At 39.3% G+C, this 26,232-nt stretch overlaps 1 protein-coding gene across 5 annotated transcripts in view; it reads right to left on the reverse strand.

Moving 5' to 3' along the window:
* Positions 1-299: 299 nt before the first annotated feature.
* The window catches only part of PLPPR5 (phospholipid phosphatase related 5), a 102,194-nt gene continuing 76,261 nt past the window's right edge, over positions 300-26,232 (reverse strand). Inside the window, exons 5-7 of one of the 5 annotated variants that reach the window (XM_064488753.1) lie at positions 20,727-20,861; positions 4,733-4,869; positions 300-1,042 (exon numbers count right to left, since the gene is read on the reverse strand). In XM_064488753.1, the coding sequence (XP_064344823.1) occupies positions 4,735-4,869; positions 20,727-20,861 (270 nt within the window). In that variant the 3' untranslated portion in view covers positions 300-1,042; positions 4,733-4,734. Of the gene's footprint in view, positions 1,043-4,732; positions 4,870-11,838; positions 14,257-20,726; positions 20,862-26,232 lie in introns of those variants that run through there. The other 4 variants (XM_064488749.1, XM_064488752.1, XM_064488750.1 and 1 more) reach the window with 4 other exon arrangements.

Below are 26,232 nucleotides of genomic sequence, written 5' to 3' on the forward strand. Positions count from 1 at the left end.
TTTGTAACTATAAAGTAGCACACATACGCAAAGTAAAATTCGTTAGGTACATTTCTTGCATTTATATAATTTAAATTACGTTGTCAGGGTGTGATTCTTTCCTATTTAAATTATGTGGAAACTTGACTAGTAAACAGCCTAAGAATGGAGACTTTGACCTCTTTAGACACTGTTATCAGTGGAAAATTGCTCAATAAATAGGTACCTTTGCTGGATTTACTCACTCAGACTATTCTACACACTCCCCAAGTTCAAAAACTACAAGTTAACAATTAAGCCACAATTCTCAGGAACAAAAATCCAAATAAATAATTTTTAATTATGATACATTACTTATTACAGTAAAAATTGGCATTTTCCCCTTCAAAAGCAGAAGCACCAGTCTTAGAATTTATAGTATGAATGGTATTTTAAGTGAAATAGAGCATAATATAATGTGCAAACATTATTTTAGTACAGAACATACTTTCTAAAAGTAATTTCACACACTGAAATCTGTTAGAACGGAAACAAGGTCATGCTAAATCATAAGATAAAAACCCCCATGACGTTCAAAGTCCACTTCAAATGAAACATGGTCTACTGCCGAATAAGAAGAGATATGAAAAATTAAAAAGCTAACTAGCCCCCAGTGGAGGGATTTCTTACACAAAGATGACTCGTGTAGAGGTTTCTTTTCACAGAGCCCAGGGATTCTGTGAGAAACTAAAGTGAACGTTTTATTTCAGAATGAATTTGTTCATCGGTCATCACGTTTTGCTGAACACCTACTTTGTGTGAGGCGTTGCTCTAAGTGCTGGGGACACAGAGAAGAGAAAAGACACGGTCCTGCCCTTGAGGAGCTCACAGTCTAGCGGGGGAAACAGAGACGTTGACACTGATTTTTAAATTATAAAAACGATCGGACAACTTTAGAAACGGCTTCTGTAATCAAACACACTTCGGGTGTTATGAATGGACGGTGAAGAGGGATGACGTCCAGTGCAGTGAAGGACCATCTCCTTCAATATCATGTGACTTCTGCGAAGGCGGTGATGTGGTTCTGCACAGAGAGAAGGGAATTGCAGAGTCAGAGCCCTGGGAAAACTGGCCTCATCAAAGTTTTAGTGCTTTTACAAATAATCATTAGCCGGAGATAAAACTAGCTCATAGAGGTTTAAATTGCAAAAATAAATAAATAAATAAATAAATAAATAAAAATAAAAATACAGCTTTAGTAGAATGAGTTGCATGTATGAGTCCATAAATTAAGCTGCTCATTATATAGTTTATTCAAGGTTCTTAATTAACCAAATAGATTATAATGTTACATTTGCCTTAGTCAAAATTAACACTGAAATGTGGAGAGATGACAGCGGCAAAGCTGGGCACGTTAATATTCTGTTCAGTGTTCATGGAATTTGATTGCTGCACGTTGGAGTTTCAGATTAATTGCTCCCTGTGAGACAGATGGCAGAGATGAGTGGTGAAATGTTCAGACTGAAATGGCATTTGCTGGTTGACAAAGATCTACTCAAACACTTCATTTCTGATGCATGACTCCAGACTGCAGACCGCAATCTCTGTGTTTACCTCAACCAGGGAATTCTTCTCAGAGACTTTTGACTTTTTTTTTTTTTTTAAGCAACAGAATTGTGTACAAAGAAACCATGTGGGACGGCTAATATTTAAATGGTTTCAGACATGCAATCGGCCATACCAGGGCTGCTGAAATACTGCAGCAGAAAATCAATGACATAATTAATCATGTCACATGTAGGTCATGTCAAGAGCTAGCGTAAGTGTCAGCCCCAACCAGTAACAGCAGCATTACAAAGGGTTTTTTAAAACAGCGTATTCTCTGTTTTGAATATTTTTCAGAGTAGTTTTGACTCTTTAAAGACGTCATAAATAAAATTTCATGGAATGAATGCAGGCCATGAGATTTCTTCCATGTATATGAAGCTCTTTTCAAGTTAAAGTGTCTTAAATAGCTAAAACATTTTTAAAATGTGTGTGAATAAATTAAAATTCATTTTCACTGAATTGAGGCATATTAACCACAACTAGAAGGCTATCACTGATGACTGCTTATGGCATTATTTTCTAGGCTGGGCCCACTTAAACCCAGAGAAAAAACAATATTGGTAAGAATTAGTAGGGAGCAGAGCACGCTGACTTCTTCACTAACTCCTGATCCAACCTTAGAAACTTTAAGTTCCCATTTAAAAACTGCATGATGAAAATGTTGATGAATTCAGCAGCCCATCTCCAAGTTTTCTTGAGTTTTCCTTACAAAAGCACAAGTGTGACTTCAGGACAAAAAAAGATTTGTCAGAGTTACGTAACCTACTGTGACTGAATGAAAGGCCTAAGAATGGTGGAGACAGAACATCATAGTTTTATTTCCAGTGGCCCCATGGGGACTTGAAATCTGGGAACTGAGAAAATACAATGTGATATACAGTGTTTCAGTGTAAAACTGACAAAATTGTCACTCCTCTGGGCAGGATCGAGCACCTAGGAATTGCTGGGAAGATGTTAAGACATAAACTGAAGATTAATCAGTCAGTGGTGACCGGTGGGTAGAAAAAGGGTGAAGAAGTGACAGTAGAAAGAAAGGAAGGGAGATTTTAAAAAAGAGAGAAAATGAATCGTGCTTCAAAGGCCACTGGCCTAAGTATCACTGTTCCCTTAACCTAAATAATGTGTCCACAAGGCTCATTACATTTGCTAAGATGATCCTGAGTGAAGGGGACAACCATCACCTTGGCAGGAGAACTGAAATATTAAAAGACCTTAATAAAGCAAAGAAACAAAGGAACAAATCACCAATAATCAAAGCAAGGGAGAACAGACGTAGACGGAAAACTAAGTGACAGGCACAAGCTGGAGAGAGTGACAAAGAAACGTGCAGTGGCTGTAGGGAGACCACACAAATTACCACCTAAGCCTGGGCATGATGAGGGCAATGGGGTGCTCGTCATCTCTACAAGAACAGGAGGCTTAAACCGGGGCTTCCCACACAGCGAGACAAGGGCCCCTTAGAAAGCATTGGACAGATGACTCTGTGTGCTGTTGAGATCCAGGAAACTCTGGGTTCAGTCTTGGCATTTAAAAGCACATTTCAGTGGCCTGGATCTTCCCTTCACTGTCCGTAAATTCCAAATAGTATTGCCCTTTTCTTTATGCAAAGTCATTACCAGGTTAAATTCCGAGGGTAACAGTTTGTTTCCAGGCTGACTCCACTTTTAGATCCCAGGGCTCTGGGGAAATTCCTGCTTTTTCCCAATTAGCACCCTTTTGTTTTCACATCACACTGAAGTTCTAAGATGATTTTTCCTATCTGACTGGAATTAGAAGCGTTCTGCTCAGGGCTTATCATTTAAAGGTGGTCGTTGAGAGAGAAACAGATGAAATAAAACACTGAAGTGACTGTGCATAGGGAAGAGACAATTAAAGGGAGGTTTAATAGTAGTTTCTAAGTAAATGAAAGAAACACAGAGAGCACAGGGGCCATCTACTCTTTAATGTCACTGAGAGCAAATGAACCCACACCACAGAGGGAAAGAGATGGATTATTAATCTCAGCAGGCTTTAAGAAGTAAGTTGAATTCTCGTCTAGTACAGGGGTGTTTTCCCCTGAAAGAATCTAGAGAAAGGATAAGAAGGTCCTTACCATCTATAAGACTCTGTGATTCTATATTATAACAATTACCTGAATGTAAATGCAATGATTTGAAATATTCAAATCCCAGTGCAGGAAGTTATGATGTTGCTCACGTCCCCATTGACATTTTTCTCAGTAATATAAAAAAAAAAAACCAAACTAGAATTGCACTTGGTATTTTTCAGATCACCTGTCTTGAGAAATGGACTCCCTATGAAGCAAATTCGGTGACAAAGGTTTTCTTTGAATCTGGCTGATTTCCTAATATGCAACACTAAATAAATCTTATTAGTAGACGATAGTGCAAACACTCAGTAAGCAAACCAAAACTCATGCATAAAAGCTTAATTCCGAGTCACAAGAAAAAAGTGGTCATATAATTTATCAGTGCGATTGCATGCAGAGGCTCATAGTGGAGATAACAGAGCTTGAGTCCAAAGAGTTGAAGATCAGACTATGCTACATCCATTAGAAATTGTTCATTCAAGTCCACAGCAAACCAGTGAGCAAAATACTGAATCCAGTCCTTGAGTGCAGAGGTCCCATGGAACCGTAAGCATGTGTTTCTGAAAAGCAGTTTCGGCAAACACTAAGTCTCTACGCCAATTTTTGAAGCTTTAAGTTCTATGTGAAAATCTCCATTTTACTATTTATTCTAAACCTCCATTTGTATAAAATGACACTTTGTAATTTTAAAAAGTTACTTAAAAACTGTCATTTATTTATGACATGACAATTTGGTGACAACTTGCCACCTAACAAGATCTGCTACTTCTCTGAAAAAATAGAGAGAAATGCAAAAAGAGCACTTCAGGGAAGAAAACAAAAAAGTCACTAAAATTAAGGGCTATTTGGTTGAGGAATGCTAAATTCCCATTAATGGGTAAAAAAAATCAGTGAAAAAACAATATATATTTGAATGCTAAATAATAAAAATAACAATGACAACCAAAACCACCAAGTATCTGGATCCCTTTTGGTTGTAATGGAAACCTGCAGAGAAGGACGCATTTTTTTTTTTTTTTTATATTTGCCTTAGATTTGCAACCCAACTCCAACCCCAGTGCGCTCGAGCGCACATACGTTTATTGCCTTAATTGAAGGTGTTCACAGTGGCTGAGTCCCATTATCCAGCTGAAGAGCCTTGCAAGACAGTCTTTAAAGGACGTTCCCTGTGAATTTTCTTCTTGACCATTCTCAATGGGTTGGATTCGGGACACCTACAAAATGTATTTTACACATTATTTCAGTGTTTATTTAAATATTGACTTACTTACTTGGATAAAGTACTAGGCTATTTAAAGCTCTATGCTGTTAGATTGTTAGACGGACCTGGTGCCAAGGTTGAATTGTGTTCTAGTTTCTTTCTTTCAGGATGGTTATAGACAGCTTTTGTTTTTTAACAGGAGGTTATCAGCAATCAGTTTTTATGTCCAAGTGGGATCTGTGCAAGTCATGAATTCAATGATATATGTCTTCAGCTTTGTTGGGCAGGAAGCTGTGTGGCAGCGTGGACTTCACAGTAGGGTAGTGTGAATGTCAAATGTTTGAAGGTGAGCACCGTAACAACTGAAATTTTCACATACAATTTAACCTTTCAGAGACCTAGCTTTCCCATCTGTGAAATGGAAATAATAATACCTATTTGAACGGATTTTTATTAAAATTAAATGAGATGATATGCAGAGATCCTTGTCTCTACTCAAACACACCATTACAGTTGTCTATAAAAGCCAGAGAAACAAGATAAAAAGTGAAATAAAAGAGAGAAAGAAAAAATAAAAAAGAAATCCAGAAGTTTTAAAAATAATTGGTTGGGATTTTATAATGCTGTAGTCTACAATCTTAATATCCAAACAAACTTTAAAACCCACGTATTTCCCAAAAGATTGGTGCAAACTCATTTGGTGGCAAAACAACAAACCTGAATTGCTGTGAGGCAATTGGTATTCTGGTTTGTGCTGCAGAAATATCCATCTTTGATTATAAAGCGCTGCCCAAGATTCTGCTTATGGAACAGAATATACAGGATCTTTCCGTAAAACATAAAATACCTCAATCCTGAAAAACAACCTAGCACTAATGATTGAGGATAAGGAATTGCGGTCCTTAATAATCAACAACTCTGATGCAATATGGATGCAGCCTACATTTTATCAGGGGGCGGCAGGTAGATGGATGTCCTACTCCCAAACACTGGCCGTCTTTATTTTGCTATCTGCTTCCTTCCTGCCTTCACTATGTCTTTTGATGAGGGCAAAGTGGGCAGGAGAAGAAAGAAGAAAGAAAAGCTGTAGCGTATGAAGTGTGCGCTCCAAGACTCTACTTCATCACATGAAGTTTTCCTCCTGGTACGTTGTGAGGTTGGTGAGCATTTTAGGAAAAAAGAAATGATATTAGGTCCATCTAAGAAGAAATTATTAGAACACCTCTAACTTGAGACTGTGACACACTGCAGACCTCATGCTAAGCCATTTCTTGTTTAAAAAAGTTGGGGATGTGAAGACATAAAAGCTAAATAAGATAGAACCAGAGCTGCCTCAGGAGAGATGACATTTTTGGAACCAGTTTCCAGTGGTTCTGTTTCAACTGAGAGTTTTATATCAGCTCAGAATTTTGTTTCTTCTCAGGAATTCCCTTTCTGCTCTATTTGGAGAAAGGCTGAAAGCTACTTTCGGAGAGAATCATTTCTCCCTGGAGAAAGGAGGAATCTCTGGGTGGCCTTCTCTGATAAGCTAATTAAACCAGAGGCAGGAGAGCCTTTACCGGAGCGCGAGCTCTAGAGCTTAGGAAGTATTTCCAAGTCCCGAGGAGCCGAATAAGCCTACGGCTTTCCACGCTGGCCCTTGAGGGGCGCGGCTTCTCAGTTTGGCTGCAGGTTGGAAAGATTACTGCTGCAGCCCTAGAAATTGGAATTTAATTGCTCTGAGGTGCGGCCTGATCAGTGGGCATTTTAAAGGCTCTCCAGATTATTTCTACTGTGTAGCCAATATTAAAAATCACTGTTTCAGAAGCTCTGCAGGCCCAGCTGGATCCAGGCCAACTGCCAGTGCCACATCCCAGTCACCTAGGTGCCTGACACACTGCAGAGCCTGGCTCAAGCCCAGGCCTACTGAATCAGGTTCTTGAGCACGCATTCCAGAAGTTTGCCTTTTTTGCAAGTCCTGCAAGTGATGGATTCCATTTTACACCAGTCTGAGAACCACTGCCAAGAAGGTAGAAAGTGATTAGTTAGCAATGTAAGCATTGTCGGGTACACACAATCAATTCTTCCCTTAAAACGATCATTTTGAGGGGGATGGCATATAACTAGTGGTAGAGTGCATGCTTAGCATGCACGAGGTCCTGGGTTCGATCCCCAGTACCTCCAATAAAAATAATAAAATTAAAAAAAAATAAACCTAATTAACTCCCCCCCAAAATAATTAAATTAAAATTTTAAAAAACTCTCATTTCTCTGGTAAATAGAGCTTTGCTTAAAAAAGCAGTAATCCTGAATGATTCTCAAAAAAAAAAAAAAAATCTCTGTGTTCAAATGCTGTTGGGAAGAGCTGCACATTATATTCCTTGCTTAGAGTTTCATGGTGCATGAGGTGTTGAGAAGACCTACAACAAACACCCATGTTTCACTTTAACTCAGTGTTTCCCAACGCACTGACGTGAAACTCCAGTCAAGACTGTTTTAATACCCCTGTGGTTATGATACTTGGCGGATGCAGGTGTCCCTGTACTCTATCAGAGTTTCTTAACTTCCCTAACTCTAATGACTTGTCCAACATGCTTTTAGCCCATATTCCCAACTATATTCTCAATCACCAACCCAACTTACCAATTTACCTCCTGTTCTACCTTCCTCATGCTGTAGAGTTTCCTTGGCCATTGTGGAAATTTCCCAACCAATATTTGTTCATCTGCCCCAGTCCATCTTGTTTCTTCCCTATTCTATTTATATTACACTGATTCTGGATCCCACCCGAATACTCTTTAATGGCAGTGCAGGTCTTTTGCCTCTGTGCTCCTATCTCACCTGTTGAACAAAATCTTGATGCAAGCTGGTTCCTCTACCTGAGCATTCTTCTCTCTCCTCCTCCCTTGGCTAACAGTCTTTCAGGTCTTTACTCAGAGGATGTTGCAAGCATTGCTGAGTTTGGAAAGGTCCTCCTTTATGTGCTCTTCTAGCATAACTATCATCACCCTGTTCTGAACTTGCTTATAAAATTGTCTATTTAAAATCTATAAAAGTACAGACTCCTGAAACTGTAAACAAGATCTTGAGTCCTGGGGAATGTACCACAGTGCTTCTTATTTGATATCTGTTACATCTTCCATGTATCCCATAAATCTAATAACAAATAAAATTTTACTGTACATAACAAGTGATGACAAGAAAGGTAACTCATCCATAAATTGTACTCATGCCTTGTTTGATACTAGCATTTTCATCTATCTAATTGGCTTCTTATTTATTTAACTTTTTAGAATGTATTAGATTTGCTAAGCAGCCCAATGCTTGACAGAGAAGAATCAGAGGATGTAGGTAATATACCAAGTGCATGGTGAGCTCTTGTATAACTGGGAGCTGATTAAAACTCCTTATTTAGAAACTGGCCTATTTTAAGAAAGAAGAACTAATCAATAAAAATCTGGATGAGCCACATCAAGATTCAGTTCACAACCACTCAAAACCATAAGGGCCATTAGGCATGACACAGGTATTTCAGAAAAAAATGTACAGGTAAACATACACTTACCACACAACCCAGCAATCCCATTCCTAGGTATTTATCCAAGAGATAGAAAAATATATATTCACACAAAAGCCTGTGTATAAAATTTTATATCAGCTTTATTCATAATTAGGAAAAACTGGAAGCAACCCAAATATCCTTCAGTTGGTAAATGGATTTAAAAAAAGTGGTATATCCATACAATGGAATACTACTCAGCAAGAAAAAAGAAAACTATAATGCAGGTAATAACATGAATGAATCTCAAATGCATTATACAAAGAAACAAGTCTGAAAGAAGTCCAACTCAAAAGGCTACACACTGTATGAATCCATTTATATGACATCTTAGGAAAGATAAAACCATACAAACAGAAAATAGACTAGTGGTTGCCAGGGGTTGGGGACTAAAGCAGGGGTTGACTACAAAGGGGAAAGGTGGAAACTTTCAGGATCATAGAAATGTTTTATAACTTGACTATGGTGATGATTACATGACGGTAGGTATTTGTCAAAACTCATAAAACTATATGCTAAAAGGGAATTTTATATAATGGAAATTATGCCTTTAATAAGCCCTAATTAAAACAAAAAGGACCATTAGCCACTCCATGAATCAAGTCTAAACACCAAGTGATGCCTAGAATTTGATTTGTCTTTTATTGAATCACTGTTTCAATATCTGATTGTCTCAGTCACAGAAAGAAAAATACAAAATAAATGTATGGGAAAGTATTCAAAAATACAAATTAAAATAAGGTACTTCATTTAGTTTTGACCTATGAAATTGGTGCAGATTATTAAGAACAATATTCTCCACTGTTGGAAATAATTCAGAATATGAATCAAACTGAAAACCTTAAGAGTACTTGTCCTCTCTTTTTCTCCCCAGCATTTCCACTTCTTTGAATATATCTTAAGTACATTATTGACTGAACTTACAAATCTATTTTAGAGATGTCGACCCTAGTATTGTTTATAAGTACGGGAAACTGGAAGTGGAAGCAGTCCTCTAGGAATAGCTCAGGTAATGGTTCATTTACAGGGATTAAAATGTTTTCAACGTAATTCTCTAATATATATAGCAATTAAAATTTTGAGCTCTGAAGTGATAAACATGGAATACAAATAAAAACTGGAAAATACAGCTCTGTATTCCAATTTCAGAACACAGACAGGTTGTGTGCCTTTGGACAAATTACTTAACCTTTTTATGTCTCTTTCTCTATAAAATAGGAATGATAAGATACATTTGAGTGATTTCTGCAAAAACTAAAGTGGTGTCTTATGTGTGACGTTCTTTGCATAATTCCAGATGCATAAGAAGCTCTCACTGAAGGTTAGCTTTTATAGTCATGGTTGAGATGATTACGGATTCACTGATCTGTGACCGTGTCCATGATATACTGTGAAGTGACAAATGCAGGCTATAGGAAGGAACGTCCAGGGGACCCTGTACCTCACACAATCCCCCCCACACACACCCATGGGGCCTCAGAGGCTATTTTAAGACAATATTTCCAATGATTTCTGTGGTAGGATGCTATTCATTTTTGTTTTGCCTAGCTAGCCAGATTTTCAAATATTAAACAATATTCATGAATCACGTGTTGTCCCTTAAACAGAAACAACAAACGAGAGTGATTGTTTCACAAGACTGTCATTGCTTATTTTCCTAGTTTTAGTCAAATGAAAACTTTACGTTTTCTCTACAAAAAAAAAGTTCATTGTGTCATGGTGCTCTGGACTGATTCTGAAGGCCTTGACAATGCCTCTGGGATGGTCCACCCAAAGGAAACTGAGCTGAGAGAAGAGGGGGGTGAACGGGTGTGAGCCGTTTTCCATGTGTAACTAAGGATGTGTACACTGAGAATGATTTTTTTTTAATCCATCGTTGTTCTGTTCTCTCCTTAACTAACGACTGTAGGAATCATATAACTTAAAATGCAGTCATCAACTCTACATTTATTCATAAAATGAGATGAGAGAGCTTGTCTATATTCAAAAGTAATTTACCGAAAAGATGTTTTTATAAAAGGCCTGGTAGACAAAAAAAATCTGGCTTTTCTTCTTTGTGTAGTATACTATGATATAGAAATAGCGTGGGGAAATAATGGCTATATGGCAGCACAAATAAGAAAAACGACATATGGCAAAGTAATGAGAGTATATGTGAGTTCTTCTAACTTAAAACGCTGAGGCCTATCGGAATTTTAAGCTTTAATTTTCAACTGCCTTTCTAAGCCAAATTAAATTTAACAAATGGGAACAGAGTACAGTATGTAAACACTGATTTACTTCAAATATTTTTCATAAGTGTTCAAAGCTTGGATTGAGAAAAAAAAAAAAAAAGCCTAAAATACAAATAGATTTAGTTCCACTAACTATTCCAATCTCTGTTCACTAATAAAGTTGTTTTGACAAGGTCCTATATAACATTTACATTACAGTCCAACAGCTCTGTAAAACAAAGATTTGCATTATAGAAAAGCAACTGACTCTTAAATAGATTGCCAGAGTTATTTGTGCACGGCGTTCTGAAACCTCAAAGGAATTTATCACAGAGAGCAGCGTGATGTATAATCATCTTTGCCTTGGCAAGGAAACACTGGATTGTTTTGCTGTTGCTTTGACACTAATGTATGCAGCCTTTTATACTATAATATTTCCTGCCACATGTGCTATGCATGACATAGACAATCTGTACAAGCTTTTAAATCTGTGAAATGTATCTGTAGAGGTACCCCATCCCGAAATAAAATTAAAATCCTACGATGGGAGTCATTATTGTTGCAGGAGGAAATTAACTTGTGTGAAGCACCTACCATGTGCTAAGTGGTTTATCTGAGATTTATTAATCCCACCTATTACTCTAGAAGGAAATCATGATTCTATCAACTTTTCAGGTAAGGAGACGAGGAGTAATTTGTCTAGTCCCACCTAGTTATAATATAGCCAAAACAAGCTCCAAATTCAGGATTGCCAGCTGCAGAAGTCCGGTCCTCCATCCCGGACATCCCCCTATCCCTCCCATTATGCCTAAATTTCAGCTCAGGCTTCACCTTGATGTCTGTGATTTTATAATCTGCAAAACCATCGAGGTAAATGTCAATGCATGTGCTTCCCTGGGTCACTGTGAATTCCCTTAGAATTTTCCTATCCATATAATTTTCCTTTACAGTTGCCATGGGAATTAAACAAAACACGGTCATTTCCATCTGTAATAGTACACACTCCTTATGACATTTTTAGATTTTTATAATTGTCTTCATTGCTTACCACGTTCGTTCAGGAGATACTTGTGTGAATCAGGGAGTGCTTTCACACCATGAGCTCCTTGGATAGTGTAGGTTAGTGGGAAGTCCCTGACCTGAGGTGCAAAACTGTAATCTTGTAAATTATTCCTAGCGTTACCTTCCATTTCTCATTGGCAAGAAGGTATTACCTTTGGTTTAAATGATTAGATCACAGAAACTTAAAAAACAATGCCTCGGCTCAGACGGGGGGAAAAAAAAATCTCAAACAGCATTTCTTATACCTGGCTCTGTCCACTAAGTTATTTCAAAGTCACTTCAAATCAGCCAGCCATAAGTGCCCACAGTGGCCAGTTCTAATTGCCTTAATAAAACTAGGCAGGTAACAACTCCTGTTAGATCTACTGGAAATATTCCATTTTCTATCCAACGCCGCCCATCCTTATGTTTATTTTTAAACACTTTTGTTCCCTTGCCAGATAGTGTCCCTTTCCCTAGATTTTCTGTTCGGCATCAGTTAAGACTGACGAGGCGTCTGTGTGCATCATCTGCATGTGCAGATCGGAATGGCAGCTTTCCGCCTCGGAGCAAGAACAAGCAGGGGGCAAGAAAGAGAGAAAAAACAAAACTAGTCAGTGCTTTGCTGCTGGGATGAAGGCAGCTGGACCCAGGAGGGTCCCGGGAAGGAAGTCAGCGCAATCCCTTTCCTTTACTTATGGACAAGAGAAGTCTCTGAAGAGAGGACAGGAAAGCGCCCCAGATGAAAGGTCAGCGTGTCTCCTGAGGTGGGTGGGGCAGAGGGACGGCTGTCTTACTGACCTGCTGGCCAGTGGTCGGCCCTTTTCCACTGTAAAGCACTGGGCTAGGGAGCCCCGGCATAGACTGAGTGCGGGTGTCCCCCGCAGGTCCACTTGTTGAAACCTAGCCCTCAGTGTGATGATATTAGGAAATGGGGCTTTGGGGAGGTGATCGGATCATGATGGCAGAGTCCTTCAATGAATGGGATAAGTGTTCTTACAAGAAAGACTCTAGAGAGCTCCCTCACGCCTGCTGCCGTGTGAGGACACAGGGAGAAGGTGGCCATCTACAACCAGGAAGCGGGCCCTCGCTGCAGACTGAATCCGCCAGCGCCTCGATCTTGGGTATCCCAGCCTCCGAGGCTATTTCTAAGCCACTCAGTCTGCAGTATTCTGTCGTAGCAGCCTGGACGGACAACTCCTCTGCTCAGAATCAGCATCTGATCAGTGACAGTGGCGTAACATGGCTGCACTGTGGTCCAGTCCAAGTCACTGTTACCATTTACCTGGAGTTTTACAGCGGCCTCTCAGATTGGCTTTTGTTTTGTCTTGTTTTGCTGCAATTTATTCTCCATTCTAAACATGCCATCTCCTTCCTTACACTCCTTAAAGGCTCCCCCTTGCTTACAGGGTAAGAACCAACTTCACAGTGTTGCATAAAAGACACTTCGTGCATTTTCATCAAACATGGCAGAGAACACTTTTCTATACACTTCCTCTTCATTTACATTTGATCTCTAATGACTTGCCTATTCAGGAACCTTGCCCATTTTTCAATGAGGATTTTTAACAGACATCGGCCCATTGGCAAGTGTGTCATTTAAATCTTACATTTTGTCATTGGCCTTTTAAAATTATTTTAAAGTACTCCTGATAACTTTTATTTTTCAAAAATGCTTGAACCTAACTTTTTCTAGTTAGCAGTGCAAGAATGAAATAGTAATATTGAGTTCCTCCTTTACAAAAATCTCCACATTACCATACTTGGGTAATTTTGTTGATATTGTCTAAGATTTCTCTTCCATCCTGCCACTGTTGTGTTAATTTGCTTTGTTATGTATCTTCTCTTCAAATGAATTTTATAATTTTGCACTGTTCCCGCTACTTTATTTACCACAGTCAATTCTAATTAATTCTATATTTAAATAGTTCCTGTACCTCCTGCCAATCCACTTATATGATGACTCTTCTCAATGTCAGAGCTCTAGACGTTGGCGATTTACTCAGTTAGTTGGTAAACATCTTCTGGTACCTTTCATGAGTAATATAATTCCTGAACTCTTACATGTACAGTATTTTATGGTTATCTTAATACTTAAATGACCTTTTGGGTGGGAAGAGAATTCTTACGTCACAAAAATTTTCACTGAAAATTCGGAAGACGTTACTCCAATCTGTTCTGGCATCTCATGCTGTTGAGGGAGAAGTCTCAGGCTAGCATGCTGTTAGTCTTGGGGTGTAAGTTTTGTGTGTATTAGCTTCCACCAGGTATACTATGTTACAACCTCAGAAGCTCCGCTGGATCCCAACAACAAATGTGTGTTCCTCCCTCATGCTCCGTGGTGGTGGTCAGGTTCCATGAATCTGCTCCAGGCTACAGTCTGGGTGTTGGTTTGCTTCCCACAGCTTCCCATTTGGGGACCCGGGCTGGCAGAGAAGCCCCCTTCTGGAACGTGGCCTTCTCTCTTCTTCTTCTTCTTCTCAAGAGCAACAGGGTTGGCAGAAGCTCCGGATGACTCTACGAGTTTCCAGTTGATGGGCTGTATGTCAGGTTCATTCATGTGTCACTGGCCAAGCCCGAAGTACCTGGAGCAGGAGGGACACTCGGCCTAAGGAAGGGAGTGGTTAATAACTGGGAGCATTAATAGCACCAACCACAATATTTGTAGAGTTCTTTCTTGCAGTATTGAAATTAGAAAATTTCACTGAGAAGTATGTATCTAAATTCTAGCATATACTTTAATTTTACCTGGTATTCTCTTAACCCTTCTAGCCTAAAGATTCAGATATTTATGGAATTTACCTGAATATTGCCAAAGCTCCACTTGTTCTCTTTTTAGGATCTACAATGATTTGCATGTTAGATTTCTGCAGTATGTTCTTTGTATCTGTCATCTTTACTCAGATCAGTTTTGTTCTCTTGTTCTTTTACTATATATGCTGGAACCTGTCCTTACCATGACTGGTTTGACTTTCCCCACTGTGGACTTAGTTCTTTATGGTTTCTAGTATTGGCTTTCATCTTGCCATGACATTATTTGCTATCTTACATTAGTTTCCTAATTGTGCCATTGCTCCAGCTCGCTTTCATCTCTCATTTCACACATCTTCTTTCATTTCCTTGACAGTGGAAAGGAGATGCTATCATAAATTTAATTAAATTCTTGTAGTTAATCTTCTTTTCCCCTCAAAAACAGATTCTGACTCTTAAAATATGTCTCTCTTAACGTGTCCTGAAATCATTTTAAAGGATTTAAGTAATTGTCCAGATTATTTATACTTGAATCAGAGTAGATTCAGCTCAGTTTATCTTCCTAAAAGGAGCTGGGGAAGAGTCGTCAAAGATCCCCTCACCGCTTGCAGGAATCGTCAGGGAATCCTTCACTTGGCTCTGGAGCTGAAGAGCTGGAGGATGTAGTTTTATAATCTTGTTTGGATGATTTACCAGCCTGAGTGGCGAGTGGGGGCAGTAGCTGAGGCCATGGGCATTTCCAGGAAGACCACTTTATTTCTGCACAGTTTCATTTCTAAGGTTGTTGAAATATCAGGATTGCTATTCTGTTCAGCTTAACGTCTACTGCAAGAAAATGGTGTAGTCCTTGCAGGCAGACTTTTTTATTCTCTAAAATAAAGGTAACTCCTCATCCCGTTTATGATACTCATTCAGCTGAGAAAAGGGTTCCTTCACCTGGCGCATACCCATATTAATGAGAAGCCTGATCAGAGGAGAGTCTGTTGCTCTCTTCTGAAGGCTTTCTTTTGGTGTGTATTTGCCTATTTGCTAATCCTGATGGTCCAAGGTGCTGAATTGAGCTCTAAATAGAATAGACTCCTTGTTCTAACAGAGGTTGCTCCTATCTCTTATCCTCACTCTTCGAAATTTGGGGATATTACTGGGATCATATAAGATTTTAGCCACTTCTGCACCATTGAACTTTTTATTGGCAAAGAAAAATTTTTATTGTCCTTTGGTGACATCCTTCAAACTGGATCTATTTATACTATATCTAGTAGACATGCCTAAAATGTTACTGTATCTAGTTTTCACTCTCGGTGACACAGCTGTTAAGCCATTAATTCTACTTTACTGCTGCCAATAAAGGAGAGTAAAGCTAATGAATATGTAAATGTTTCCATCTCCATTTCCTAGAAGGAGAGGCAGACCTCTGTTTTCTCGGACCCTCAAAAGTAATGAATAGTGTCTTTGCGTGTTTGGAGACCTCCTGAAACCAGCACCACTGAAGATTCTGTTTGAGATGCTTGGGCTCCTGAAGGTAGGAAGCAGGAAAGGATGAGTTTGGAAAGGAGGAGTGATGGTGCTGAAGAAGAAAGTTGGCTCCCTGGGGTTTTCTGTGGGTGGGACTGTGGATCCTGTAAACGAGAGCCACCTGCCCACAGCTCGTGTCAGGGCCCCAGGACAGACAGGACCTGAAAAGGAGATGACCACAGGGGTGCCAAGGGAAGCAGGACCCAGGGCATGAGGCATAAATAAAGGCATGTGAGCCACAACCAAGGTCTCCGTGCAGAGAAAATAAACCAAACACTCTCAAAAGGTTTGTGTGAGTCAGAAGGAAAGGGCACAGGGACTGAAATTACTCTGGGGAAATTTCTCCAAGAGACATCGGTCAATCTGAACATATCGGTAGTCAATACAAGGAAGCATGACCAAAGGTCTCCTTGGAGAGCAGCTGAAAACCACTGAACCATTTTAAAACATTATAATGATTTAGTTACACAATTTCTCATGAGTATAGCCTCGCTATAGGAAGAAAAGGAGAGAAAAGGAAGAAAGGAAGGAAAGAAGGAAGAAAAGGAGAGAAAAAGAGAAAGAGAGGGAGAGAGCGGGAGAGAAAACCAGGTCCACTATGTCAGCTGCTCTCACACTGGTGTCTGCAGGTACCTCTCCCCTTCCTCTCTCTCATCTACGTGCTCCCTCCTATCCAACTAGAAATATCTTGTGTGGTATTTTGCATAACCGGCTTCATCATATACAGACACCTTATATATATATCAACTTAAAATATTTTACAATATATCGGAGAACTTGCCACAACTTGATTTACCTCATCCATTTCAATGCTTAATAGCAGTAATAATTATAATTGGTAATAATTAAGGGCTTCCTGGGTGCCAGACACTTCCAAGTGCCTGACTATTATCTTGTTGAACTCATATAGCTATCATTGTATGACTCATTCTATGAATGAGGAAACTGAGTTACAGAGTGCCTAAGCACGCCGCCCAAGGTCCAAGTTGTCCAAACTTGCCAGTCAGCTGACCCCTAGAACCTGCAAGCAGAAACATCCCACTCTAATGAGCTGGATCCCATTGCAGGAATGTACCTCAGCCGACTTAATACTTCCCGAATGATACACAATTAGACCTTTCATGACTTGCTATTACAAACAGCTGTAATAAAGTGACTGGTGGCTTACATATTCGGTGGACATTGAGCTATGATGCGCTAGTTTCCACACATGATTAATTCTTTTCATAAAACTGAATGTGATGAATGTTCAGATTTACTTAGCTTTCAGAAAAATCATGACTTTTCCTCACAGACGGTGGTAATTAACTACATGACAAACTCCCTATAATTAAGGGATAAACTGCTCGCATTTTATAAGCAAGAATGCTTGCACGCTACAATTACTCTGTAGCTTACTGTTTATTAGACACGCACTTTGAACATGAGAGGTTATGTAAGTACGTAAGTTCTAAAAGAAACCCTTCGCCTTCTCCACACAAAGCTGACAACCAGGAAATGACAGCCCGGCAGAATAATGCTAAAACAACAGGCCATTCCTGCAGAGCTAACTGTAACACCAGGGTCCCCTTTCTCTCCTCGGAGGGCAGACTTTGAGGATGTAATGTCACTGTCCCACTATCAATTAAGATCAACCTACTAGGGTTACATTTTGCGTGAACTCTGATGAAAAGAGATACATCCTTATCGCAAAAAGCAGAGAAAGCTACTGTGGGCTTCCCTGAAGTGATGGCCTTCCTCCCCTTCTGGCTGATGAGCACAGACACATGCCCTCCCAGCCTCAGAGCTCCAGGGGGAGGCCTGAGATGAATGCCCAGCACCTGCACTCGCGCTCTTCCCGTGGTCTGTGTGAGTGCGGGCAGCAGACCACGCACCGTGCAGACAGCATTCTGCCTGGAGACAGGAATGAAAAGAGCGCAGGGGGAAGTTGGAGCTCAGCCGGGAGTGCGCCCGTGCACATGATGGGTAAGGGGGAGATCGGATCAGGTTCCAATGATCTTTCTTGCCTGACTACCAGAGCGGAAAACAAAGCACGTGAACTTGTCACAAACAAAAAAATTAACAAAAGAAAAAAGTTAATAAACACCGATCTCTTGCAATCCAGAGACTCTAACAGAATATTTTTGTTTTCACCGTCTAATATTTTAAAAATCACTGTACATAAAAATGAATTAACATAAAATTAAGAACAGGAATTTTTTTGATCATTTAAAATACAGAATGATATAATGGTAGACAAGGATAGCTGGCAATGTGAGGAGGCTACTAAAGAACTCTTATGCAAATAAAGATGTTAAAAAGCAGGAGACTGTGATTATTGTTCAAGATAATTTCAGAGGTATACAAAATAAAGACTCTGTTATCCTCACCATTTTCTCCAAAATATGTTTCAAAATATGTTTAAGACCTCTTCCTGAATTCTGTTTTCCACCTTTAATTTTTAAGTTAAACAAGATCTAATTTTGTATGTATCATTCATTTAAAATATATATTTTATCACATAGGCATGTATCTGGAATACACTGTGTAGTTTTTCTTTGCTGTTTATCAATGATGTGTTCATTTGTACACTGCTTTACCATTTAGAAGTTCGGTTTTCTTAACTATATAATGGGGAAATTTATTGTAAGAGAGCATCAACTGAGAAAAGAGATGAAAACAATGACTCAGAAGGAAAAGGGGCTTATTTCTTTTTCAGAACCATCTAGGGTGCGTATGTGGACTGCTCCATGAGCTCCTCCAGAAGCTCGGCTGTCAAGGAGGATCAGTCCTCTTCAAACATTAAAGATCATTGCAGTCATTTACCTGTTCCATTTGGCGAGAAGAGGCAGAGAACGTCCAGGACAAGAGTCTTCAAAGAGGTGAACCAGAGGTTGTTGCAACTGCCCTTCTGCTTACACTGCATTAGTCTAACCTTGGTTGCATGGTCACACCTAACTGCAGTTAAGCTGGGAAATATGCAACAGGCTATGGCTGGGCAGCCACGGGTGTAGCTAAAACTGGACCGGGAAATTCAGTTACTAAAAGGAAGACTGGGAGAAGGAATGCCGGTCGACTATTAGCAGTCTTTGCCACTCTAATGATACCCAGCTTCAAAAACTGTTGCGATGAATAAAATTACACTTGGAGAGCACTGAAGTGTTTTTGTGGAATTTACGTAAGCAAACATCATAGTATTTGACACACACGGAATGATGACCAAATGGGAGTTGCTACTTTATCGTCACCATCATCACCATCATCACCTTCATCGTCTAGTGTCTCATCTGAATGCTTGAGTTCCTTCCACAGTGTCATGGACGAGTGCTTACTTAGCTATTCTGAAATCCTTACAGTAAAAAGAAACTTCATGACTTTTAAGGTGGAAAGTTTTTACTACTTTCCAGACATTACTTATCTTCTTATGCTTTCTCTTCTCTCATCCCAGCTATGATCTCCGAGGCCCTGCAGAACACGCTGCACCCCCCTGCCGTGCAACAGTCCCTCAGATATTTATGGGGATCTACTGCATCTTTCTTGGATTTTCTTTTACTCTAAATGAATTATTTTTGTTTCTTCCAGTTTTCTATAATCCATGACTTTGGGTCCACTCACCACATTGGTCACATATTTGCTCACTTAACAAATATTTATTGAGTGTCAACTATTCTGTCAACGTCTACCTTAAAACTACGTCGCCAAGGGCAGTGCACAGTACTCCAGTTGGTCTGAGCCAAGCAAACCATCGGTCGCCTCATTTAGGATATAATTTTCCGTGCATGGGACTTAAAAATCATATTAACTCTTGGCAGCCATGTGATCCTGTTGACACATGCTGGACGGTGGACTCCCACACCCTCTGAGCCTTTTCCTTTGTACAGTTTACTTAGATGTAACCTACCCTACACGAACTTTTTTTGAAATCCAAATCTAAAACATTTTCTTTATTTCCAGTTAATTGTCAGTTGTATCTTTATTGTAATTTTTCAAGAATTTTTATTCTTTCATCCAACGTATTATAATGAACCCTTACAGAGTCACACCATACAAACCCCCAGTTAGTATGTAACTGAACTCTTCCTCTAAGATATTGACCAAGATCTGGAGATGGACAGGGCTGAGGAGAAGCCATTAGTAAACCTCTGTGCGGTCATGTAACCAGTTACAAACGTGCATAACTGCATCATTATTTAAGAAATACTACCCTATCCAGCTCACAGAATTCTCAAGGAAACTTACAGTTGTATACCTGGTTTCTCTGTTCACTGACATGCCCAGTGAGGCTTTGACCTGCCAATCAAAGTGCTACCTAGCTTGGTTCCATTTAACTCAACCCGATCCTCAGTGCCACCCCGATTAGGAGAACACGACTGGTGCTTCTCTGCTGCTGGAACTTCATACACTTGGATTCAATAAATATTTACTGAGTCCTGATTATGCATCAGTTGTTATACTAAGCAGTTCCTCATATAAATGAAGCATGGAAGAAATGGAATATTATGGAAAACTGCATATATTCTCAAGTAAAACTATCTTATTATTCTGCTCATGTTTCAGACCACTGCACAGTGTTCCTTATCTTGAAGCTATGGCAAAGTACAGAACATATTCCATGTACAGGCGCTCAGCTTTTAGCATGAGGAATTCAAAGAAAAATTTTCCACGTGCTATGTATCTTCCTAAGATGACGTCTTCGGTGACTAAATTCTTGCTAAATACCACATTAGACTCTGAGCTTGTTTCAGTAAATCAAAAATGTGCAGGAACCCTCAGGAGTAATCATTCATTTGCTCTAGATAACAACCACATTTTAGGATTTAAATTATGAATCACCTGTACAGATGTTACCTTTTCCAAAGGGCTTTCTACACGAGGAATGCTGATCGTTGGCATCTGTGCCAGATTATCTGTGTGTATATGGTCATTTTCTGGTTGTCTTCCTTTGAAATTATTTACCACACACACCACCTAAAATTTCAGGAAAAAAATACAGTTAAAGCAAAGCCATGCTGCCTATGACTATGACCCTTGTGAGTAGCCTTATAAATCTAATCATAGTAATAAAATTTTGAAATTATTTAAACATTACACGTCTATAACTTTACATCCAGATTTAACTTGTGTAAATTTTAATAGTTATTCCAGTGTAAGTTTGTTCAAGAACATTCATCAATTAACACCTAGCTCAGTTAATAATGATGATTTTATTATTCCAAAGCTTCCATTAAATAAGGTTACAGTCAATGCTCAAATCAATCCAAAAATAACATTATAGCCTTATAAAAATTCACAATGAGCTAATCTTTCCTTAATGTGGCTAACCTACAACTTAATTTAAATGCTAATTATTTCCCTTTGCGTCAAGATCATTACATTCATAATAAACCTTGTACAATAGGCGCTTTCTAATTTAGTGGTGTCCCTTTAATTAACCCAGCTTATTGTCTATCACTGCATCCCGTACACACTTGGTGTTTCAGCCGCAGCACACGAGGGCTAGTGCTGAAAGAGAAGACCTTCTACACAGAGGAAACTGACCCTCGTTTCAATTACTTAAAGCCCATAGGTGACAGGAGTTGAACTAAACCAGAAGTTCCCCTACCCTCGTGTGCATAAAAACAACGTTCTGGCACTGTTAAAAACGCACATTATTAAGCTCTCCCCTAAAAATTCTGACTTCATACATAAAGGATGGTGTCTAGGAGTCGCCCCTTTTAAAATGCACTCTGGAAGCTTCTGATGCAGATGGATCAAACTTTAAGAAATAGTAAATGAAACCATACAGGAAAATTATTTGTTATTATTTGCTTATAATGAACTAGTGGGTAAGACATTCTTGAGCCTTTTTTGCTGGATTATTTTATTCAATTATCAAACCAAAATATAGAACTTACTTGCAGCTATAACCTCACATTCAGTTTAAAAACGCTTAATACATAATTACACACTTACATTGTACATTTTTCACAAATCTCCCTTTGGAAAGCATTTCCTTTAGTAGGGCTCATTATATTTTCAAAGGCCAATTAGATCCTGGTTGTTCTCCAGCTTTATAATTAAAATTTACAAATCTACAAAATATCACATACTTTGAGACTTTATCTCAGAAAACAAAATTCCTTACAAATTGCTATCTACTTATCATCTTTCCACCTCCTTGAATAATCACAGATCAAAAGCACAGATCAAAGCCTGATAATTTGTATGCTTCAACTTCATCACTGCCATCATGATCTTTAAAGCAAGGGATAGTAAAGGCTTGGAGATGGCTACTTGATAAAACTTCCATCAAATGATGACCCTGCAAAGGACCAATAGACAGTAATTACCCTCAACCAGAGGTCAGCAAATTCTGTCTGTAATGGGCAGATAATATATATTTTGGCTTTGCAGGCAATCTGTGCAAGCAAGTACTCAGCTCTCGTGTGAAAGCATCCATGGACAATCCACACGTAAATGGGCATGTCAGTGTTCCAATACAACATTTCTTAATTACAAAAATAAGCAGCAGGCCAAATTTTCCCTACAGGCTGTAGTTCACCAACTGACCACTGCCTAGAGAGCAAAGGAGAGAATCAACAATTTTAGCCAACAAACAACATAACAAACAGCAGTTTCACACCCATTTCATGAAAAATACACACACACACACACACACTCACATTTCCCTTTTTATTAATATTATAAATTAACAGAAAATTGACATAGGCAAAAAAAACTGCTACAAATTCTTCTCAATTAAATCTTGCCGAAATAAATAACGAGGTACATAGACAAATGGACGTCATTAGATGAAGAAACATTCATCTAGACTTCATAGGGGCTCCTGAAATTAGAATAATTGCTTTTTATACTACTTAGGTTGGAAAAACATTTAAAAGGTATTATCAGTTACCTCTGTGCCTTAATTGAGGGTCAGGACAATACCACTGAAGCAGCTAAGAAGTCACATGTGAAATATTTAAATATCTAACGCATAGTAGATATTCATTAGATGGTATCTATTAGCATAATGATTATTCTTCATTACTGTCATTATTTAAATTATATTGAAGGAAATTACCAAGTCTTCCTTAGAATCCTGCTCAAATATTTAGTAAGTATTATCTGGTAACATGCACAAGTGTGAAACTGATTTCCTATTAGAAAAGTGCTCATAGGAAATAGCGACAGATGTGGTTTTTGGTCCTCAGTTTGTACTTTCTGGGACAGTCCTCTGGGTCTCAGTTTTCTCAGTTTGAAAGTGAAAAGACTGCAACAGATTAGCAAGTTAGCTCCATTTCTTTGGTTGGCAAAGGTATGAAAAATTCAACATATGTTCAAAAGAAAACCCAAGATTTGCCTATCCCCTGGCCCTACTCCAAAACTTGGTCTTTTTCTGGACCCTCTCAGGGAAAGGCAAGAACCCCCACAATCTCACTCCTTTAATGCAGTTACAAAAGGCTGAAAACGTGGACAGCTCCTAGACTCAACCACTCAAGCCATTTGCGCCATTTTTCCTTCCTGAAGATTTTGATTTCTTGTATCTTCTTTGTTCTACCTCCATCACCAACTCCAAAGACGAAGCAATCACCACCGCTTGCCTGAATTCACGCATGGCTTTCTAAAGTCTCCCTAAATCTAATCTTGGCTCCCTCTGACCCATTTCTACAATGATGTGAAACTGATCTTCCTAAAATGCAAATTGTATCATGTTAACCTTCTTAAAACCACTTTGTGGCTTGGCGTCTCATTTCTCTTAAAGTGTAAACTCTGGTCCACCTTTCAGCTTTTCTTCTCTGTTTTCCAAACACCTTCTATTCTCTTTCCCTCCCTTTTGTTTGGAATACCCATGTCCACTGTCTTTGGGCACCATCTCTTACTGAGCTCTGTGGCGCCTCATCTCGGCATCACTTCCTCACTAGTCTTCCCTGACCCCAGGCTGTCTTTGTTTGTTTGTTTGCTCATGAGGACCTGTGATTATTTTCATCAAAACACCAACCTCTATATGACGTCATCCATCAGTTAGCAAAATATTTTGGTTGATGTGAGTCTCTTCCAAGGTTATCAGCTCCATGGAAGCAGACATGCTTTTTGTTTTTTTTTTTAAATTATTTTGACCACCATTGAATTCTCAGTGCTACAGCAAATGAACAGATTAAATGAATGAGCATGTATCCAGGCTACAATTTCTCAAATTTTCTGACGTTACTATATAATGTAAAGTGACTTTCTCTGAAAACATCCTGTTTTTACATTAGTGGTTTCCATGAGTGTAATTCTATCCTCTCCTCCAAAAAAAGACACTAGTAAGTCACCCTTACACACAGATCTGTGTTTTCCTTTCCCAGTAGCGATAATAAAGTAATCTGATCCACGCGTGCCCATTTCCCCTCTTCATTTTGGCAAATAAGACATCTCTGTTTTATTTAAGTGTATGGGCTTTGAGGTCAAACAGGGCTGGGGCTTAACCCTGTGCTCTTTTACTTACTAGCTTTGTCAGCCTGGGCAAGTTACTTGATATATCTAGACCCGTTTGTCTTATCAGCAAAATGAGGACAATAATAACCATATCTCAACATGCTGTGTGAGGATTGAGTTAATGTAGCACAGAGCACTCAGATAACTCCGATTATGATGATGATGGTGTTACATATGATAACCTGACAAGCTCTTGCCTTCACTCAGTGAACTTGAACTATTCTGTCTGACACTGTAATGTACATCTTTCTTGTAAGTGCTTTGAGGCATACATTTTTGTAAAATAATATGAATCAATCTACAAGTATTGTTCAACGAGTATTTGTTTTGCATTTTCCTAAGCACAGGGACTGTGTTCTCCAACTTTGAAGAAAAGGCACACGAGAGTGATAAATTTAGTACAGAAGGTAATTCTTTGATTGTAACAAGACAGACTTCAAGTGCAGTGGAAATTCAGGAAAAATGGGAGAATCAAGTAATCAGGGCCACTTCCTGGGGAAGCTGGGATTTGTCTGAGAAAAATGTCAGGTGCATAAAGGACCTGAATACAGTCATCAAAGGTCAAGACCATGACATCCAGAGCCTTCTCTGCACCACGCATTCTGCTGCACTGACTACATATGTAATTTCACTTAACCCTCAAAAGAGCTCTGGGAAGCAAATCATTCATTCATTCATCAAATATTTCCTGAGAACCTCCTATGGACCAGACCCAGGGTACTGGGAATGCACAGGATGAAAACAAACACCTTCTCCATGACTGGCTTACATTCTAGTGGGTTTGACAGCAAAAAACAAAACCAAAAATACTGTATGTGGCATATTAAAAGTTGAGTCAGGAGGAAAGTGAATAGGAAATGAGGAATGGAGTCCTGGGGGAGGGGTAATTATTTTAAATGCAGCTCAGGGGAGGCCTCACTATTTTAGGAATACTGAGGGGCTAAGTGACTTGTTCAATGACACATCCAGCAAAAGGGACAAAAAAAAAAAAAAAAAAAAAAAAAAAAAAAGGCAAAATCAGCCTGATCAGGGAGGTTCCCAGAAGTACGGTGGAAGTGTCTGATTTAAGGTAGCAGGAAAGAGGTTTGTTTCTCGTTTGTTTGTCTGGTTTTGTTACGAGCAGTGAATTCTGTTATCATGTGTATAGAAGCAGAATGGGAGGTATTTGGAACCGACAGACATGATAGCGGTAAGAAGTATTGATCTCCACAATTGGGAGGCTATGGTCAGAACAGCAAAGAAACCAGACGCGGGAGAAATGTTTTGTAGTGGAAATGAGCTGGCACTAGATGAGTCACCAGGTGGGGGGACGAACGAGGAGAGTGAGTCAAAGGCAAACGCTAGACATAGGGTGTGGGTGACGGGACACGCGAGTGCCTACCCGACACACAGATGCTTGGAGTAGGTTAGTGTTCATTTTAGTTTGGAATCCCTTTAGAGATCTGCACACACTGCAGGATAACTGGAAACACCCCAGGACATGGCAGGCCAGAGCAGTAGTCACTGCTTCAAATAAACATTCTACTTGGTTGCCCAAATAAGAAAGCCGAGAACCGTCAAAGACTGCTCTGCACCTCCGTCCCTGCATCCCCAGTGTTCCACCAGGCTCCACGCTGTTCACCTCCCGGATAGCCTCCCTTCTCTCTGTGCCCACCGGCGCCCGGTTTGCACCGTCTTATTTCCCTGGCTCTGCATAACTTGTCTCCTCTATCCTCACCTGGAGCTTTATTTTCCAGAAAACGTATTTCAAAGCACAAATTTTATCACAGAGTGAAAGGGACCAAAAGGAAATCAACTCTCATTTTTGGGAATTATTTCCATCATCCATGTGGCCATTCGTTGAACAGGCAGGCCATTTTGTTAAACCTTTATAAACCCT

Source organism: Camelus dromedarius, chromosome 9 (genome assembly GCF_036321535.1).
Source record: "Camelus dromedarius isolate mCamDro1 chromosome 9, mCamDro1.pat, whole genome shotgun sequence".
Lineage (NCBI taxonomy): Eukaryota > Metazoa > Chordata > Mammalia > Artiodactyla > Camelidae > Camelus > Camelus dromedarius.